At 34.0% G+C, this 22,156-nt stretch overlaps 1 protein-coding gene across 2 annotated transcripts in view; it reads right to left on the minus strand.

Annotated features, from left to right (window-relative positions):
- LOC136834403 (carbonic anhydrase-related protein 10-like) overlaps positions 1-22,156 on the minus strand; it is a 639,930-nt gene that overhangs the window by 201,947 nt on the left and 415,827 nt on the right. For both annotated transcript variants that reach the window (XM_067096964.1, XM_067096965.1), the window contains one exon: positions 3,490-3,692. In XM_067096964.1, the coding sequence (XP_066953065.1) occupies positions 3,490-3,692 (203 nt within the window). The remainder of the gene's footprint in view (positions 1-3,489; positions 3,693-22,156) is intronic.

Raw genomic sequence — 22,156 nt, forward strand, 5'->3', positions numbered from 1 at the left:
AATCAGCTCCTGTCGCTATCATTATTCTTTTGTCTGCTACAGGAGACATAACATAGAGCCCGACGTCATTCATTCCGTTAGATATCAATTCTAAAAGTATGGAATGATCTTTCTGGCAGTGGTATGACGGTATCTATACTTTAAACCCATATTTTTATCCATTTTTTCTGAATTATGCACAGTATAAATTGATATAATAAAATTAGACTAAACAAGCACATATGGGAAGAAATAAACGAAATACTTTTCTTACAAAGTACCATGAAAAAATCTCCAAGATCAATATAAATATTCAAATGTCATATTATGAGGTGGTCTAGACAGTTGCAGATAGAGCCCCTCCAACGCCCTGCCAAGCGGCACAGAAAAGAGAGAGAGAGAGAGAGAGAGAAAGAGAGAGAAAAATCTGAACTCTAATAACCAGACTTCTTGGGATAAGTTTCCCCTCTCAAAACTTCCAGTCAAACTTCTCCTAGTCTTCATGACTCCCTCTCATCCTGAGACTTTTGCCTTCGTAATCTCATTACAAGGAGACTTTGAAGTTAAAAGAGTACTTCACTTGAATCATAGCTCATCCGAGACTATGCTTCCACGACTCGTGCTTTCAGAACTTATGAGTTCCAGGATTCATTCCCTGATTTATATGTAGTTACGGCATTTCAATCTAAATTGGTCTTAAACATGTATGCTAAGTATAAGACAAGTTCCGATGAATTTTCAAGCACGAAATTTATCATAATTGTCATATGCTGCTCGTGGAGCTGTTAAAGTCATTGTTACATGCTGCTCGTGGAACTGTTAAAGTCATTGTTACATGCTGCTCGTGGAACTGTTAGCTGTTAAAATGTCTCTCGTATCTTCTACAATACATCATCCACCACGTATGTACCTTTTTGAGATGTTAATGAAGAAGTTTCCCGTCCACGTGTCAAAATGTGCCATTTACAAAATTACTAGGGTGACTGTTTACGCTTAACCTATGTAACCAGTGAAACGAGACTGCTACCGGTTGTAAAGTGAAAACTTTAATGTGATCAGGCTTTGTTTAAGACGGTCTAAAAACAAACAGTGTCATGTATACAAGTCAAACCTTAGTTAAGATCATTTATAACTGATGACGGTACTCTCCTTTTTTATCATATCTAATGGACTACTACTGTACAGTTGTATATGTATACACTCGTGTAGTTTTTGTACTGATATAGTGGACTGTACGTAATATATATATATATATATATATATATATATATATATATATATATATATATATAGTATATATATATATATATATATATGTATATATATGTATATATATATATATATATATACATATATATATATATATATATATATATATATATATATATATATATATGTATGAATGTATGTATATACATACACACATTATTATATATATATATATATATATATATATATAACTATATATATATACCATACGCCAATATGTATCTATCAGCATACGCGGATATTTTCACATAAAAAACAAAGCATATAAACAAAAGAAAAGGCCGTAAAATAATGGTATTAAGCCCCATAAAAAGAAATTATGTGTCAATTAGCGTCAGTTAAGAAAACTGACCAGCCTCTCCCATCCAATAACATTGTGTAACCTCATGTGCCTGGATAGGTTTTCTCTCGAGAAAGAACTCCAGCAACATCATTTGAACATAACTCAAACAGGTCGAGACACCCCCCACAAAAAAAGAAAAATTATTATAAACACAACATTACTCATGACTAGTATTAAAGCATTTACTGGTACATGATATTTTCATGTTCATTCCATGTACATTATAATGTGTACATATGCCATAAAAGATGCTGGCAAATAGTAATTTAGAATTAAAACAGATTACATTTTTACGTTCAAAACGATAAATTCAAGAAAACAAAAGGAAATTAAATCAATTAAATAAATAACGTTTCTGACCTAGGAAAATGTTAGGTAAAAATAAAAAGGAAGAGAGAGAGAGAGAGAGAGAGAGAGAGAGAGAGAGAGAGAGAGAGAGAGAGAGAGAGAGAGAGAGATACTGGCTGATAGAAATTAGCGAACGTCGCATTAACTGACGCGAATGAAGGAGAAGAAGAATCGGAGAAAGCCGAGAGGGAAGTGTATAACGAGGCGGAAATTCGGAGATAAAAAAAAAAAAACGGAGGGCGGGGTAAGCAAAACTAAATCACAAAATAAGCAAAACAAAATAAAACCGCGATAGCCTCGAAAAGTTATGTGGGTGAATGCCATTTTTTTTAATAAAGGAAAAAAAAAGGAAGAAGGTGAGATAAACTGTAAAAAAGATAAAACTGACAGTGGAGAAAAGGCAGGAGAAACAGAAAAGCATAAAGGAGAGGCATATGGACTAACACGTGAAGACAGGAAGCCGAGGACAAGGCGAAAAAGGGGAGAAAGAATGACGGAAGAGAAAGGCGAATCCGAATATAAGAGAGCCATTCGTTATCGTCTTCCGATAGGAAGAGAATCAATTTCGTCGGAATTTGCAACGGAAGTGTAATTTCCGTTCAAAAGAAAAACCGTCGGGATCAGCAAATCCTTAATGCCGATCAAGGAGGAGGAAGATTCTTCTCTTCCTCTGGGCGATATCCTATTAAACGAAAACCTCTTACTCCTACACCTTCCTTCCTCCTCGGTATCGAGGGTGACACCCCCCTAGGGGAATTGTTGAGGGAGGTAGGTGAGCGCCTTCCGAAGGGGAGTTCCCCAAAACGAAACGTCTTGAAGCTGTGGGAGGAGGAGGAGGAGGAGGAGGAGGAGGAGAGAGGGGAGAAGGGGAGGAGGGGGGGAGGGGAGAGGAAGAAGAAGAGGAGGAGGAGGAGGAGCTCCCAGAACGCAACGTCTTGTTAAACAGCACAGATCTCGGATCTAATCCCCCAGAGATTAAGTGGCATTAAACTATGATAATAACTTTAATCTAAAGCTTTTAGTCGTTATCTTGTTCCCTTGCATCTCTGGTTCGTAATCTCCCTGAGTGGTCCAGCGTAGGATTTAAGTCCATAGTGTCCTTATTTTCTCCTTATCTCTGTGCTACGTTTCCATCTCTCTTTTTATGATTCACTTTACTTAAGTCGAACGGCCCGTCAAGAAACAGGTTTTAGAGAATGTCTTTTTTATTGTGCACGCGAAAATATGTTTGGATTCAATAACCAAACCAAATTAATCTTACGAGGCAGGACCATATAAAAATCACACAACGATATTTAGCAAATGATCTAATTACGGCCTTTTGTTGCCTTTTACGGAAAGGTTAAGGTGGAATAGATCCATGTGTAATTAGTTAAATAAAAGCGATTAATAGACAGATAGAAAGCTGAATAAACAAAATAGGAGCTAACGTTAGAGAGACAAAAAAAATCGCAGGTATGGAAACTGAACCAACGAAAGTAGGTGGAAACATGCAGACAGACCAATGACGATTTGGTCTCGGGTTTACCAGGATGTCATCTTGAACTCACCGTGACCTTATCGAGGGTGAAAGGTGTAAGGTTCGGGTCGAATAACAACGTCTTCGGATCCACGTTGATGGGCGACTGTCGCCTGCCGTCGCGACACATGCCCCAGGCGGGATTGATCACGCCCCAGAATCGGGGCCCGGATATCCCGTCGTAAGTCCACCACTGGCTCCAATCGATACCCGGGGGACTGCTCGATGTGCCACCTATGAGAATGAGGAGAGAATAAGGTTGTTAGGGTTATCGATTGGTATTGTTATTAACAGTAGCATTTAACTGGTGCTCATATGTAGGCTGTGTTATTACTGCAGACGGTAACATTTGTATTGCTAATTACTATGATCTGCAATATAGGTGTTATTACAACTGTACTGTAGAATTTACGTTTATCAGTATAAAACTTTATTATCTGCAGTTTAAATGTTATTATTGTACTGCGGATAATAATGTTTGCACTACTATCTGCAGTCCACGTGTTGTAACCATAGGATTGTAAATATAATAACAGGCAGTAAAAATATTATCCTCGGTACTGCGATAGCAGTCTTATCTCAATTATAACATGAGCGTTCAGCTGACCAATGTCTATACAGCAAATGTTAATGCTGAGGTGACTTCGAAGTGGTTTCTCCTGTTTTAATGAATGACACCGCAGTTACAATTAAAATGGCAAGTGCAAGTTATCATATCCATATTATAGTATGTGCTAACTGATAAAAAAAAGAACAATTGCAGTTATTATTGCGGTGGTAATATTGATGATGATGATGAAAACCTGAGTCAAACTTAAAAAATACAACAAATTTCTCTAGTCAAAAATCGAGAGAATCATTAGATTAAATCGGTAGAAATTTCATATTTACAGTGTCTCATCCCAACAGGGTCAATCCACTGAGTAATGGGCATATAGTGCAATAATTAGAGGCATTGGTGAGAAACATTCAACATAACAATGCGAGATAATGAACAATGTTATTACCACATTCAGTGAAAAGTTGATATTACAAACATGAGTACTAAATATTAATACCCGGAGGGAGGCAAAAGTTACTAAGAACAAGGATCTATATGACGGAGTCGAAAAATAAATGTTGCCCAAAAAGTGACGTGAATAAAGAATTTCACCTATATTACAAACAGATAATAAATTATATGCATAATTGAAGTTAATTATCCAACAGTCACCAATAAAAAAAAACCAGGATAAATAAAATACAACTGCAAATAGTACATGATTGGTCAAAATGTCATTTACAATTAGTGGTTATAAAAAATAATTCTGAAAATTCTGAATTAATGAAGACCAAATACACGTCCCCTGTTGCCAATATGGTTATGAAAATTATATTTCATGGGAATGTTTAAGCATTACGCATTTAATGTGGCTGAGCCATAATGCTAGTAATGTTTTAATTAGATAACTGCAATATCAAAAAGGCACAGTATGCCCAATATTACACTTACCCAATGCGTAAATTAGTGCTTTATATACTTGACGCGGCAATCAAAACAGTGAGTGACCGTCACCTGTTTCTGAGAACAAACTGATACCTTTCCCCTAACCGAAGCAGCAAATAAAGTAAAAGTTACATAAAAGTAAACAGAACTTATATAATTTAAGAGAAGCAACAAAAGGAAAAATATTAGAAATTAAGTAGAAACAATTAGAAAGCCACGAAGATCAATACAAAGTAAATGCACCAGATGCTGGAAAATAATTGTAAAAAAAAAAAACATATAAAAACCATATAATTAAAAGCGGGAAAAAACAGAAACTAAATAAGTACCTCCTTGATTGCAATGAAGACAACAGTAAACATTCTCATACATTGCACAGAAAGGCTCCTTAAACTCCCCACTAATCCCCCAGCGTAAACAGCGGTGCATTCTAAGAATAATATATTCTTTACAAGCACATTAAATCGTGCAAACTTGCGGTCACATTGCGCTGGGCAAATAATAACACTAAGTAGACGAAATCTTAAAAACCGCATTTATACATCAGTGTAACAGACAGATGAATACTATCACTTTTTTAGGTGATATATTATGTTAACTGTAGTTACAAAGTTACTAGTGTGGTACTTGTGCGTGTGTGTGTGTGTATGTATGTATGTATGTATGTATGTATGTATGTGTACATATGTGAGTGTGTGCACGTATTGTATGAACCTACACTAAAACAGGAGAGAGAGAGAGAGAGAGAGAGAGAGAGAGAGAGAGAGAGAGAGAGAGAGAGAGAGAGAGACTGAAGCTGCAGGCTATAACAGGGAAGCCATCGCTAAACAGCAATCGATTTACTTAGAATTAATTTCGGTAATTTGACTATATCTTTATTCCGCTCACTAAAAACAATTTCCTTTCGTACTGTTAGGTATCCATTAATCTGTTACCCCTTTTCCTTCCCTTTCTCTTTGAAAATAAAGTATAAACAAAAATAGCCATTTCTGCTTTTTTTTTTTTTAATCAAATTTAACTTCATTTGGCATTGTTCTTATATGGTCATTTAAGGGATACAAAATACAATGTGTTTTTAGTGTTCTCATATATAATTTCCGGTTTGTTTCCATAATCTATTTAATTTTCTTAATGTTCTCTTTTGCACTGCAATTTAGCTAGTGGCTCAGAGAGGAAAATTCTTTCGATAAGACGCTCTGTATAATCTATGTGGACAATACACAATAAGTACCATGATTTTTATTATATATATATATATATATATATATATATATATATATATATAATATATATATTATATATATATATATATATATATATATATATATATATATATATATATATATATATATATATATACAGCAAGATCACCTACGTGACACTTTCAAAAAGACGTTTGGGGTTGTATTCCAACAAAATGAATGTTACAAGTGATAGGCCATAAAAAAACACTAGTGAAAACCTACTTTTTCTTTTTATATATATATATATATATATATATATATATATATATATATATATAAATATATATATATATGTGTGTGTATCTGTGAGTGTAATCAGTTTTGCAGTATGCATGAGGTTCATCTAGAGTTTTACTTTTCGAATCAAAGGGGGTGAAACTACATGTGACAATCCATTTCAATTGGCTTCATAGAATATGAACCATAGATCCTACTGTCGACGCTCTAAAAAAAAGAACGGATTGCAGCATGAAGTTTATTAAAAAAAAAGTAGAAAAATGAAAGGTCAACGGATGCACTGTTGTATTTCATGTTTTTAAAACCCTTCAAAAAAAGAACTTGTAATATTGCCGAGAGTAAATTTGCTGGAGTCAAGCGCTTCATAGGTTTAGAAAAAACTTTCGACATGAATTGTTAGGGCGATTCTTTTCCCTTGAGTAGGTTTAGATCTAACTCGATTTATGTAACTTAACAAGTGTCCTGGATTCAATTCCAATTAAAATATAACGTATGGATTCTTTACAGATTCATTAAAAATAAAAAAAAACACTCTGTTCGTCCGCACGAATAGAAAAACAAAATGTATTTATTCTTCGTTCGACGTATCTCTGATTATTTGGTTCATTTTACTAAAAATGATTGGAAAACCTTGAATTATCATTCAGCATCAACAGGTATTAACATTTTTTACCAATAAAAACTGTTTTTAGGTATACAGTGGGTGTTTTGGTGAATATAAAAACTTTTGCGTTTCATCATTTCGTATTTAAACCAATTAAATCAATTCTTCCGTTTCACTGACAGCATTTCCTTGACCGCGTTTCATTTTATGAGTGAGCTTTGACTTCCCGTTGTGGACTTTTTTTCTTCTGACTCTTTTCCTCACTTAAAAGAATCTTCGTTCTCACAATGGCTTCTTTTCTTTATCATGCTCTTCTTATGCTTTATCTTCTCTTACTCCGCCTCTCCCTCAATCATTGTGCCTTTGTTTTATTCGACTATGCTGGTTTTGACTGTACATAATCGTTATCCATATTTCATGCAATTCTTCATTTTCAGTCTAATTCTCCTCCCCCTTCTAATTCATTTCCCGAAATTTTGCTGTTTGCATTTCCATTCAAACAACGCAATCTCCGTTTACAGCATCTGTTCCGTGTTCTCATTTCAGTTATTTCCTTTAGACTTTTCTATCATCATCTTACAAGAATCCTGAAATTTCTCTTTTTCTCCTCCGTGGTTCAGTCTCCTTCAGCAGTCTCCCCACTCAGGCTACAAACTAGACGCCCTCCTGCCTCTTTGGAGGTTCCTCTTTCGCAAAATCTTCCTTCCTCTTGCCATTCCTCTTTCTTTGTCTCCGGCCCCCCCTCTTCCCACTCGAGCTCCAATACAGACCCCCTCCAGTATCCCTGAAGAGTCTTCCTTCCCCAAATCGTCAACCCTAATTGATGCCCAAAGCATCATCTACGTAATTCTTCTCCAAGGGATAATCAGTCAGATTTCAAGAGTACTTTAACCTCATAATGCGGCCGGTCCAGCGATTCTCGAGCACCGATATTAAAAAGTGGTTGTCTTAATTCATATAATCTGTTTATTGTGGCTCGAAATTATTATGAGAGTGCTGTATTATCATTATGCGTGTTCATTATTATTATTGTTATTAGTATTATGTAATTACTGAAAATTACGCATGGTAGCATGAGTCTTGAAATGGAGAAAAAATCCACAGTTAGGTATGGGTTCAAACATATTTAAAAATAAATCTATACAGATTTATTTTTCGATATATTTGTACCCGTACATAACTCTGGATTTGCTTCTCCATTATTATTATTATTATTATTATTATTATTATTATTATTATTATTATTATTATTATTATTATTATTATTAGTAGTAGTAGTAGTAGTAGTAGTAGTAATGCTCATTATTACCTCCCTCACCGCCTGCACTGCTTCTGCGTCCACAATTAGAGAAGTAGAATTGTCGCTGGTTCTTTCATTCATCTCCTTTAACGTCGCATCGCTACTCATATTTTTCAATTCCCCCTTAGACTTTCGGCGAAACGCCCAGGGCGAAATTCTTTTCCGAGCGTTTGTTTTCCTTCATAAAGGCTACGACCATGCGGCCATCTGTCAAAAATGTTTAATTAAAATCTAAAGGCACATCGCCAAAATATGTTTTGGTAAAATAATTGCTCTATCGTATACACAACAAGCCTCTAGATTCAAAAAGTTTTTTTATAGAGTTGGCATTGGTATTTTAGTAGTTTTAAAGTATAATCTATGAATACGCATTCTTGGCAGATATGTTTAAAACCAGCGCTAATGAAACATTTTTTATGTATGCTGTAATTCGACCACATATTCCACCTTAAGAAGGTACTGTGGCTCAGTAATGCAGGGCTTGGCTCACGCCTGCTAACATGGTACTCGTAGAATGTTTGAAAAATAAGAGGAAATATTACAATTCTGTGCAGACATAACGAAAGAAGACCCCAGTTTAAACGATTCAAACCACCCACGGTGGATTTTAGTTCTCTTCATGGTGAAAGCAGGTTTAGCGCTGCCTGGATTTTCGTTGTCATCTAAGCACCTACATATTACACAGCTTGTATCATAAGGTGTCGGGTAGGTGGCAATTTCAAGCATTAAGTTCAAGTCAAAGATATATTCTACCGCAGGATAATACAAAATACCATTCTAACAACCATGGTTAAATCCATTAAAACTTGGTACGCCATGGTCATTTTTATCTGTCAGGTGTAAGTAATGCTTTATAACTGACTGTACCAGTACGATAAATCATCAGAAAAGACACGCATTTGAAATTCAATTTGCATCTAGGTTTAAGCATGACATTTAGATGTGATTCATGTAAACCAAAATATACACAAGCAGATGGTGTGAGACCTATGTCAAAACAATTATAACTTTATTTCGTTCTAAGGTGGACAATGCCTTCCAAACTCCCCGGGGTTAGTGCCCTTCAACACCAAAGACTGCAAGTGTGGTGAAATAACTCAGAATCCCAGAGGAGATAACGTCATTCGAGATTCCAGTCTTGGTCAAATCATCTGGGATTTTACTTGGTGTGAAGTCCTCAAGAAGTCAGATTATGTCAAAGAATTTTACTCAGATGAAGACTGCAGTAAGCACACCTTAGAATCTGAAAATTAATCTTTAAGTTTTGTTTTGCAAACAAAACTGTTTAATGTTATGGTTTCACTTCTATTTCATTTTGTTTGAAATACATTTAGTTCATTAATTCACTTTTCTTGTTAATATCTATGGTGCATCACTATACTGTAACCGAAAATAATAAGTGAGCAAAAACTATAATTTGAATACAATATAAAAAATTATTAAAAATGGTTGTTTTCGACCGTTTGTACGACGGTCCTCTTCAACCAACTGTTTACATCTGAAGAGGATCGTCTTGTAAACGGTCGAAAGCTCCCATTTCTAGTAATTGTTTTTACTTGTTTCAAAATACAGTTTTTACTCATGCACATAATTGAGGACTTTCACCTTTTATTGTTATTGCCAAGAACAGCAACTTTTCTAAGATCAAGTGTCGATTCAGCACATTTATAGGATATTAAAGAAAAAAAATAAAAAATTTTAGCCATCAGAGACATCTTTTCACATTCAAGTTTAATTCCTCTTTTTTTTTTTTTAGTTCTCGCCAAAGTGGAAAAAAGAAAGCCGTTTTTCATCCTGGAAACAGATTCTGCACTACATTCAAGTTTTAGTATTTTGAATTCCTACTCTTAAACGAAAAAGTTTTCATTTTCCAAATTATAAATTGCTCTTCATACACATTTTTCCGTTACCAATATCTCATTCTTCATAAAAGCAAAAGATAATGGATGATTGCACGAAGTTATGTGAGGATATTAACGCAGCTTTGCAACCACGGGATAGCAGTCCAGTGCTTTTCTGACATCGAAAAGAGGATACATATTCACACATATGCAGAAAAAAACGCATAAAAATATTCTCCATAAAATTAAAATATGAATTCGACCGAAAGAACGAAAAATAATCTTGTCTTGCTTTCATTCCTTGACAGGGCGAACTTTAAAATTAATTTTTTATATGACTGTTCAGTGTTCTGTAAAAGCCAGAATCACGACTTTTTCTCGGCTCTCGTTCACTTGAACAGAGTAAGATCACAAGAAACATTTCATACATTTTCATTAAAAGTGTTTGAATCTCTAGCTAAGCTAATTGCCTTAAATTTGTAAGTATATTCCCTTGATATTACTGGCAAGAATTACAGTTAACCTTTTAAAAAGAATGGTATTTCCTTCACGAAAGAGCATGAACATCGCCATGATATCAAAACAATTTACACAAAAAACACACTGCACACACACACACACACACACACACACGCGCACATATATATATATATATATATATATATATATATATATATATATATATATATATATACAGTATATATATAATATAATATATATATATATATATATATATATATATATATATATATATATATATATATATATATATATATATATATGTGTGTATATATATATATATATATATATATATATATATATATATATATATATATATATACATATATATATATATATATATATATATATATATATATATATATATATATGTATATATACTGTATATGTATATATACAGTATATACTATATGTAATGTCTGTGTGCCTGTGTAATGTAAGCATATGTAGCAGGATTTTCTTCAACCACCTACTATGTCTATAATTTTATAAAGCTGCTTAGAAACTGTCCGCTTATCCCTTATCTTCCTTCTTCACACAAATGCAAAATAACCCTCATACCAATACGACAATCAAGGTTGAATGCCGATCAATATTACTTTCAACTAAATTGAAAATTTTTGACAGGTAGAGGAAATCAACACCGAACAACTCTTTCATTAGTAGAGAGGAGAGTAATATATTACCTAATTTGCCCAGTGTTTTCGCGTAAATAAAAAAAAAAAGATGCATTAATAGATTAGGCGAAAAAACAGAAGCGTAAACAAAAAATGTGTTCCGATGTACTGTACATGGAGACGGATCGGTGATTTAGATTGGGATTAAAAGCTTTTTCGCTCGACTTTTTTTGCCTGGGTCCGTGATTGAGTCTCATTTCGACTCCGAATTTGACGGAAGCGCTATAAATGTCGCCGGAAGCACTCTCTAGCGCGCAAAAAATAAAAGGGAGAATATTCACGATCATGTCGAAACAGAGTATTAATTCCCCTACATCCAAAACAAAAACTTGTTATGATGTTCTGTTTTACTGAAGTTTTTTTTATGTACGGGTTTTTGGTCCCCGTTTTTGCTGGGGTTCCTTAAATATGGAAACTATGGATTTAGACAGGTCTTATGCCAGTGGCTTTAAAATCATGTGTGTTTGAATGCCGAAAATAAATATCTATTTTTACTGCTCATACAGGCTACAGTACATTAAAAAATTATTCTTAACGCTATGAAATCAGTAGATTTAGTAAATTACAAGTAAACATGCCAGTGTTTAAACACCACCGTCCGATAAAGAAATTAATATATGCCTGTAAACAGAAGGGGTGAATTATCACATACACATGGAAATACTCAAAAACAATATTATCACTTTCTTTTGGAGCCTCTTCAATTGTTTATATTATATATATGGATATGCCCTTGCGAAGATTTGAGAGTAGCATTACCCTCCAACCTTCACACTCATAAAGATAGATGCTAACCCACTTCGGAGCACCTCATTTACAACAAATTAATGTTGTTAGGGTGATAAAAAGACTTAATATTAAAGTCTGGTTAGAGAAACCCGTTTAAACCTCAAATACTGTTTGTGGACTAAGTTATAAGTAAAATGTGACAACGGCTGGAAATTGAGGAAAAGATAAGTATGCAAAACAATAGAATTAGGGCCTCCTCTTACAATAAATTTGATATGAGGCTATCAACAATCCTTGAGGTCTCAATCACTTTCTTATGAAACTGCAATTTTTGCCATGATCTCATTACCCACAAGTGATTTACAAAAAAAAAAAAAAAAAACATCCTTTCAAAATTTACTCGGGCTAAAAACAATAAAAAACCCTACCACTGTCTAGCAATTTTTCACAGTATTTAAGTAAATTCTATGAACGTTAGCTAGTAACATAAATGGCATTCTTGACCAGTCCAATAATATGTTAACATCATTCACGTTTTAAGAGACACGATACTCAAGTTCAGTGAACTAATAACTGCACACATACTTAAACTTGCTAAGAGTGGCACAGATAATCCAACAACTAAGAATGGCACGGATAATTCAAACAACTACTGGCAACACAGATACTTCAATCAAATAATAGTGGCACAGTTATTCCAAGTAAATGCCAGCAGTACAGATACTCCAACCAATAGCTAATAGAAGCAACATACACCACCCAACTAATAGTGGAAAAGATACTCCAAGTAACTAATAACAGCACAGATATTTCAAACAACTAATTGCGTTACAGAGGCTTCAGTCAACTAATAGCTGCATATACTCCACCAAAATAATAGTGGCAAAGTTACTTAAAGTCAACTTATACTGCCACGGATGCGTCACTCATCTAAAAGCAGCACAAATACTTCTTTCAAAGAATAGCAGCACGTGTACTTCTTTCAAAGAATAACAGCACAGATATTTCAACCAGTTAATAAATATACAGAAACTTCAGTCAATCAATAAAGGACATAGAAATTCCAACCAAATAATAGCGTACAACTACTCTAACCAACGAATATAACTTTAGGTTCTTCAGTCAATTAATACCAACATAAATACTCTAATCAGCTAACATCGGCACAAATACCCCAATCAAGCAACAACACAGATACTCCGGAGAATCACGTATTGCGTCACAAAAACACCAACCAACCGGTAGCTTCACAGATACTCCATTTAACTAATAACGGGAAAGTATTTCCAGTCAGCTAACAGCGGTATACATACTCAAATCAACTAAAAGCGGCATAGATATTTGATCAACCAAACAGAACATAACAGAAAGTCAGGGATTTTGCGTTTAATATTCAAAACGGTTATCTAATATAGTTGAATTAAGAAAGAAGAATTAGATAGAGAGGCAAGCGAATGCCAGATTTGAAAGGATCTCTTCAAATATACACGCGTTACTGGGTACCACGGATATAAGAATTCTTCAACAAAAAGTCCTAATTCATATGTTTGTCCTCTTAAAGAGACCTCAGAACTGTCCCATTACGAAGCTGATGAGTAAGGATATTCCAATGGTTTGGGAGTCTTGTAGCAAAACCAAATTTGAATCATTTAACATGAAAAGGAAACATTTAGCAACAAAAACAACCCCGCACGCACCGGGTCACGGACTACAAAATGACAAATTAATTCAGCTCTTAATCATTCCTCCATTTCGCGCAGTCATTCGGTACAAAGCCAAGAGAAAATCAGCAAATTTCATGACGGTTCGCGAGTCACTCAAGAACACAAAGTCCAGAGAGAGAGAGAGAGAGAGAGAGAGAGAGAGAGAGAGAGAGCATGCGTGTTCGATTTTCACAAAAGAGGTCATCTAGGTAGTTGCTACAGAAGTAAGTAACTTGGAAAATACACAAAGAAACATACTAACACAGGGCAGAGACCAAAAGAATATTCTATGCAGCTGCATTTTCGTGCTGAGGCTGGGATCGGTCTGTTAATGACGTGTAACAGCAGAATTGTGCGTCTGACAATTTTATTACTGGGCGTCATTTATTCAAATTAAATGAGTCATCCATCGGACTAATTATAAAATGCCTGTCAAGCTCCATATATTTTTTTCTCTTTTGAATTGCTCGAATTAGCGTTTAGCTCTCTGCAGTTGCGAGCCATGGTTGGACGAAGTCATTTGTTTTTTTTTTTGTCAGGGACATTCCATATATAATCTAATTAACTTATTTATTTACCTTATTTATTTAATGGAGTATGTAGTAAAAGGCTATATACATAAATGAGAGTAACATAGGGAAAAAATGAAATGGTAATTAGGGATATAGAGGTTAATGTATTATCCCTCTCTCTCTCTCTCTCTCTCTCTCTCTCTCTCTCTCTCTCTCTCTCTCTCTCTCTCTCTCTCTCTCTCTCTATATATATATATATATATATATATATATATATATATACACACACACACACACACTCATATATATATATATATATATATATATATATATATATATATATATATATATATATATATATATATATATATATATATATAAAACAAAGTACCACAGTTACTGCATATCCCATTATTATTCCCAGGTTATAGAGCAATAATGCATCATCTTTACTGCGCATATTGCCCGTTACGTTCGCCTGCTGGAAATATGTGCAAATATTTGCCGCGGAGGCGTTGGAATTTATGCGTCTTGTAGATAAAAAGAAAAACAAAGATCCACTTCGTGTGTTTTTTCTTATCCTAGAAAGGAATCCTATCGCATCAATAAAGATTTCTGAATTTTTTCTTTACATACATAGTTTTTCAGGAATGCTACATCCTTACGTTTTTATCTTTTCTCTAGTAATGATTTGTGACGACAGTGACGTCAGAGATGAATGTTGAATGTTATACCTTTACCTTCTTATAAAGCTCTCTCTCTCTCTCTCTGAAAGGTTTGGAACTGCAGTCGACCAGAGACATGAAAAATTCTTTACTCAGCTATCAAGAATAAGAGCATTTAACACTCGATTAACTTTAATCTACTTTTGAGATATTACTGGTTCTTTCCAAAAGAAGTCATACGATGTGTTTACATATTATCGTGTTTGGTTTAGAGAGTGGAGTATTTGTTTTGATAAAAAAATAATTCTTTTTAAACGCTCACGTAAGCTATCTATAGCGTAAAGCTTCCAATAATAAAATATAGAGGTAAAAATAATGTAATATTTCAAAAAAGATACTTGATTTTCATGACACTGATAATACAATCGAGGGTGGGCGGAACAAGTATTTTGACGATCTGTCGTTTGTGGTAGGTAGAGAGAGGCAAAGCTGAATGACGCATGAGTTTGAGAATGTCTCAGGAATTAAATGTTGAAGGCATATGGAGGACAATTATGAGGTTGAAGAATGAAAAGATATATGACAATGATGGAATTGCAAGTGAGATGGCATAGTATGGTGGTGACTGAGGGACAGAGAGGCTGACCAGGGCTTGTGACGTATGTCTGGACGAAGGAAAAGTTCAATGTTACTGGGAGAGCGGAATAGCTATTCCTCTGCATAAATAAGAGGTGACTATGAACATCATACAGGCATTATATTACTTATTATGGTAGGAGGCTGTATAGGAGGATTTTGATTGGGAAAGTAGCATATGGCAGAAAACTGACAGGAGAAGAATTATGTGGTTTAAGGAAGTTTGAATAAACTGACATTAAGGGAAAATGCTTTATGTGGTAAGCATGGAGTGAGAAAAGCTTCTAACAGCGCTGAGAGACGTATGTGGTATAAAAGATATGCTGCTGAGATTGGTAAAAGGTTTTTATTACTGAAGCTAAGCATGTGTTAGTTTACAGATTTCTTGTAAAAATGGGTCTGAGACTAAAATTTTGTTGTCTCCTGGGCAGTTCAGTATGTTTACAGAAGGACAAAAGTGAGAAGTCAGAGGAAGGACACTTAATGTTGCAAATCAGGAGGATAAGAAAAGGAATCGTGAATTATTGGTGTTTACGATGGCACAGCCAATTTGGAATGGTAACAAGAAACTGCAGAAACTACTGAAAGATTTGGAAAGTGTTTGCAAGAATGTGAGCATGCAAGCAGAAGGGGAGAGTTGAGAGTAAATATAGATAAGAGTAAGTTGTACATAAGAGTAAGTTATGAGGGTAAATGGAAACATGGAAGATGGCGTAATAACTTTTAATATGGATGGTGGAAGAATGGAACCACTTAATTCGTATGGGCATCTGTAAGTAAATATAAAGGGTGATGGTACAAAGAAGGAGGAGGCGAGTCACAAAATAGGTGAGAAAAAGAAGGTAAGAGGGAGTGTGCAAAACGCTGGGAAGAGAATTGGAGTGTACATGAAAGTCGAAGTGGGAATGTATGAATGGAACGTTGAGCCAAGTTTCCCTATGGAAGTGAAGTGTGGACGTTAAATGCAAATAGAAGGGGAAAACATTGCAGCTGTTTGCATAGTAAATAGGGCGGAAGAAAAGAAATGAAGAGCAAACAAATGTCTGTACATAAAAGCAGTGGCAGCAGAAGTGAAAGGATCGATCAGTGTTTTGAGGTGATTTGGACTAATGGAAAGAATATAGAATATGTGTAATTCGGTAATGTTGGGAAGGGGGACGAGGAGGAGGAGGAGGAGGGGAATACCTGGGACAGACAGGTCGGTAAATGGTGTAAAAGCTATAAAGGAAAGGAAGGGTCCATATATCAAGTTAATGGAAAGGTGCTTGCATGATACAGTGAACGAAGCAGATACTGTTTAAGTTCTCTAGAAAAGGTTCACCCATAAATCAGTGATCAATATATATATATATATATATATATATATATATATATATATATATATATATATATATATATATATATATATATATAGTAACTTTTTGAGAGAGAACGGGTTTTTTCAAAGCCAACGTAATGAAATTCCTGCTGAATAACGAAAATCGTCGTGGAAATAAAGGATCGGCGGCAATTGGCGCATGATTTAAAGATTTACCGATCCAAAGATCTATTCCATTTTTATTCTTATTTCATATGCAACAAATTCCACTCCTGAATTTGCATTGCAATGCCTAAATATCAAAATTAATAATTTCCCACCGCCATAAAAGACTGACAACCGTTGATCTCGCTATTCGACAGTGAATAAAAAAAGGGGGGTCTTTCTATCGATGCAAAAGATGAGATTAATATCACAAATCATATGCCATATCATTATGCTCATCAGAATGAGTGATGGGAATGCGTTCAGTAGAACCGTGATTTTTTTAAATGATAAATGGGCCTGATAAATCAAAAAGCAAAATATTATTTCTTTTTACCCTGTAAAGTTAGACATGATAACATCCTCGCGCGAAGCTGGGTTGCCGAAAATGATTGTAACAAAAAATAAGTTAAGGTAATGAAGTGTAGGCAAAGCAAGTAAGCTGAGAGAATAATATATAAGTATGTATATATGTATGTATATATATATATATATATATATATATATATATATATATATATACACACACATATATGTTTACATATATATATATATATATATATATATATATATATATATATATATATATATATATATATATATATATATATATGCTAATACACACACACACACACACACACACACACACACACATATATATATATATATATATATATATATATATATATATATATATATATATATATATATACTCACTTCTCTCTCTCTCTCTGTAGAATGCTCTCTCTCTCAATATTATATACATTTATATATGTATATATGTATAATATATACATATATGTATGTGTTTATATATATATTATATATGTATATATGTATATATATATATATATATATATATATATATATATATATATATATATATATATATATATATATATATATATATTAGAAGGAATATTTCCACAAGGCGTTCCTCGTCTGAATCTCAGTTCGTATATTGTTTTGGTTGAGTGGGCATGTAGCTAGTAAAATAGAACTAAAAGGGAAAGCACAGTTTGGGTTTCAACAATGAATAGGTATGCTGGGCAATTCTGAGCAAAGCTTTAGAGTTAAGACCCCATGCCGTGTGTGGCATTCATGGAGAGAAAAGAAGCCTTATGACAGATACGGGGAGAATGAGACTATTTTGGTGTATAACTGGGGTATGGAGTTGTCTCTCAATGGTGATACAACATATTTTTGTTACCGAAGTGATAATTAAAAAAATTGTGAAAGGACATAAAGTAGCAGCAAGTTCTGTGGGATAATAAAAGGAATCACGGATGGAGTATAGACCTGTTCATACAGTGTTATTTAAGTGGAGAGAAGCTGCAGAGACGTGCAGAAGTGTTTGAAAAGATCTGTAAGTCTAGCAAGTTGCAAGTCACTGTTAACAGAAGGAAGATCCTAAGGTCTGAAAGGAATCCAGTAAGATGGAGCAATGACTGGTGGTTTAGATGATGGTGAAATGAGGTTTCTGATGAACATAATTTACAAGTAACTGAAGCGGATAGCAGTAGATGAAAGAAAACTTATGGAGCATGGCTTTAGCATAATCTTCGCAAAAGCTTTGGAAGGAAAGAGGAATGTCTATGATATCTAATGCTGAGAGGAACCGCTGTGCAGACTCGTCTCTGTGAAACTGGATTGTGAATATTAAGTGCCAAAAAGTTACATAAGAATTTCTTAGATGAACTGTGTAAGATAACTTTAGAAAGAAAGGCTGGCATAGAGAACATAGGTAAATGAAAAGCCTTTATCATTCTTAAGTTTTAAGACTAAGTATCTGAGAATGCAAGAGGGAAGCAATGTAACAGTGGGAATGAGGGTATGGGCTGACTTGCTGTTGATGAGCCTTTTGTGCAGGTACAGGAAACATGTAATAATGTAGAAGATTCCTGCACAGTTGATTCATCGCAGATTCATCCGTTACTAGAGGAAAATTACTATTAATAAAAAGCATAATTATAAAATAATTGCTCAGTTTTCTTCTGGAGCGCTGGAATACTCACAAAATAGAATGTATTGTAAGTTGCGAGAAAAGGAAAAACTTTCAAGCATCTAATAACCTGCGTCACTACCGATCTGATAAACCCAAGAAATAAAGGATGAAGTCCATTACAACATAAGAGCATATAAGTATGTATTCCCAAGCTATTAACACCATAATACAAAATTACGACTAACTTTGATAAGAAAAAGAGCTTGAGGAACATTGTTTAATTTCACTGCTTATGGTGAAGTGGAAATAAATATTCAATTACGATTTAATTACGCAAGTTAAAACTGCATCGCACTTAAGTAAGGTCATATTTGATGTGATTATCATAAATTACTTGCATTAAACACGCACATAGAGAGAGAGAGAGAGAGAGAGAGAGAGAGAGAGAGAGAGAGAGAGAGAGAGATTCATAAATGAAAGATGAACGTTTCGTCCCATCAATCCTGATGAAGTCGTCAGGGAGAAAATTCTACTAATGCTCGGATAGCCGCGGCATTAACGTCATCTCTGAAGTAGGCATTTCTCATTAGGGTCTTCATCAGGGCATTTAGAAGAGATTAACCCATAAAGAATGTCTCCCTTGTTATTCATGCTCAGTAATTTGTTTCTTAATAAGATATTCCTCGGCAACTTTTACCGCCACTCCTTGATTTATGTGTTTGTAATGCCCGTAATGCGAGGCGCTCTAAGCATGATTATCTTCTAAATGATGATTATTGCCTTGAGTAATAGGCGCTGCTTATGCGATAGCCTTTGTCTTCCTGCGCCCAATTTATCGCTGCTTATGTATGTTAGTGTATAAGCGAATACGCATGTGTTCATGCAGATAAGAGACCCAAGAGACACCGTAACTGAAGTCAGTTACTTACGTATGATCGTGCAAAATGCCTGATTTTTTTTTTAATGAAAGTTAATTTCATAAATACAACACTGAACAGTCCAAGGGCGTTACAGCGTCGCAGCGCAAAATGAGATGCACTAGGCTTCAAAAAAGACTTGACGGGGCGCAAGAGTTTAATCACTGTTATTTACGGTGGGATCGGTGGCGGCTGCACATCTAAGCACACAAATATTGAGCAGTCTTTAACGTATAGTCCTACATTTTCTGTTGCTAAGGACATAACGGTGAAACCGAATTCAGTGGTCCAGACCAGACTTCTTATTTTCTTCAAATTCATTTCTTTACTAACATAAGAAATATTATTTTTCAAACAAAAGAAAAAATATATATACATATTATATATATATATATATATATATATATATATATATATATATATATATATATATATATATATATATATATATATATATATTATATATGTATAGAAATCATCAAACACACAATCACGTGTGGAACAGAATATTTCTGACTCACGTTGGTCTGATCCCAACGTGAGTCAGAAATTTATATGTATGTATGTATATATATATGTGTGTGTGTCTTACCCCGTAACGTTGATTACGTAATTAGGGAAATAATACAAAATGGAAGAGCACATCAACATCAATACAAATGAATCGGAAAGTGTACTGACCTTTCAGAGTAATTATATCACATTAAATAAAACTACGATGCAATACAAAAAAAGCACACATATACTGTGCATGTACACTCGGCAAGAAAAGTGAGGATACAGTTTTCATTAATTTCGTTCATCGAATTTTAATTTTTTTCTTACAGAAAACACATAATCTCGGTAAATTTACTCTCGAATATGAAAATACAATGCAAATTATATCATATATATTAAATCCATTGCTAAAACATAGTATAGCTCAATTTCTAAAAGAAAAAAATAATGAAATGAGTAGCTCTACTTATAAGCCTAGTCTTACACAACAGCAACTTCTCTCTCTCTCTCTCTCTCTCTCTCCATTGCTAAAACATACTTTACAAATATAGTATCGCTCAATCTCTAAAAGAAAAAATAATGAAATTAGTAGTTCTACATATAGGCCTAGGCTTACACAACAGCAACAACAGCATTCTTTCATTCTCTCTCTTCTCTCTCTCTCTCTCTCTCATCATAACATTGCATTCGTTCCTTTATTGTTCCCCATGTTTTTCGTTGGACATTGCCCAAATTTAACTCTTGATTTCATTATGGAAGATCGCGTTTCCGATTACACGAGCGTTGCCGTTCATTGTGGTGTCATAAATTCATTTGTGTAAGGTTAGTTGGTAGGTTATGTCGAAAAATGTTTATTTTGCTCAGAACTGTCACTGCAAGTTACAACTTGAACGAATACTGTAAAGCTTACTACTGCATTTAAGTATCAATGATTTCAGAACCGTAGAATATGATTGAAAGTTATAGGAGGTCAAGCAAAAAGCAAACGCATTAAGACTGAAGCTCCTCCCCTTCTAAAGTTGCCAGATGTCGCATTAATTAGCAATATATGTCCGAAGATTAAAAACTGTATCCTCACTTTTTCTTGCCGAGTGAGATATGCATATATATATATATATATATATATATATATATATATATATATATATATATATATATATATATATATATATATATGCATATATATATATATATATATATATATATGTATATATATATATATATATATATATATATATATATATATATATATATATATATATATATATATATATATAGCTCATAACAGGCAAAGGTGGTTTAAATCCTGCCGGTGACGAGGCGCTTACCAGTCATACTTTCCGTTGGGAATGAGTTCTTCCTGAGGTGTAGTTGGTTGGATATTAAACGATATTTATGGCTTAATATGTGTGAATATAAAGAAGTCACGCATGTTTAGTGTGTTATATATATATGTATATATACACATGAATAATATATATATATATGTATATATATATACATATATATATATACATATATATATATATATATATATATATATATATATATATATATATATATATAATCCACGCGGATTGTTTTTAATCATCCCAACTGCTGGATCACAAATGTTCATACAATCATGAAGTACAAGCTCCCCATACACATAAATTCATAAGAA

The sequence above is a fragment of the Macrobrachium rosenbergii genome, chromosome 53 (assembly GCF_040412425.1).
Source record: "Macrobrachium rosenbergii isolate ZJJX-2024 chromosome 53, ASM4041242v1, whole genome shotgun sequence".
In the NCBI taxonomy this organism is placed as follows: Eukaryota; Metazoa; Arthropoda; class Malacostraca; order Decapoda; family Palaemonidae; genus Macrobrachium; species Macrobrachium rosenbergii.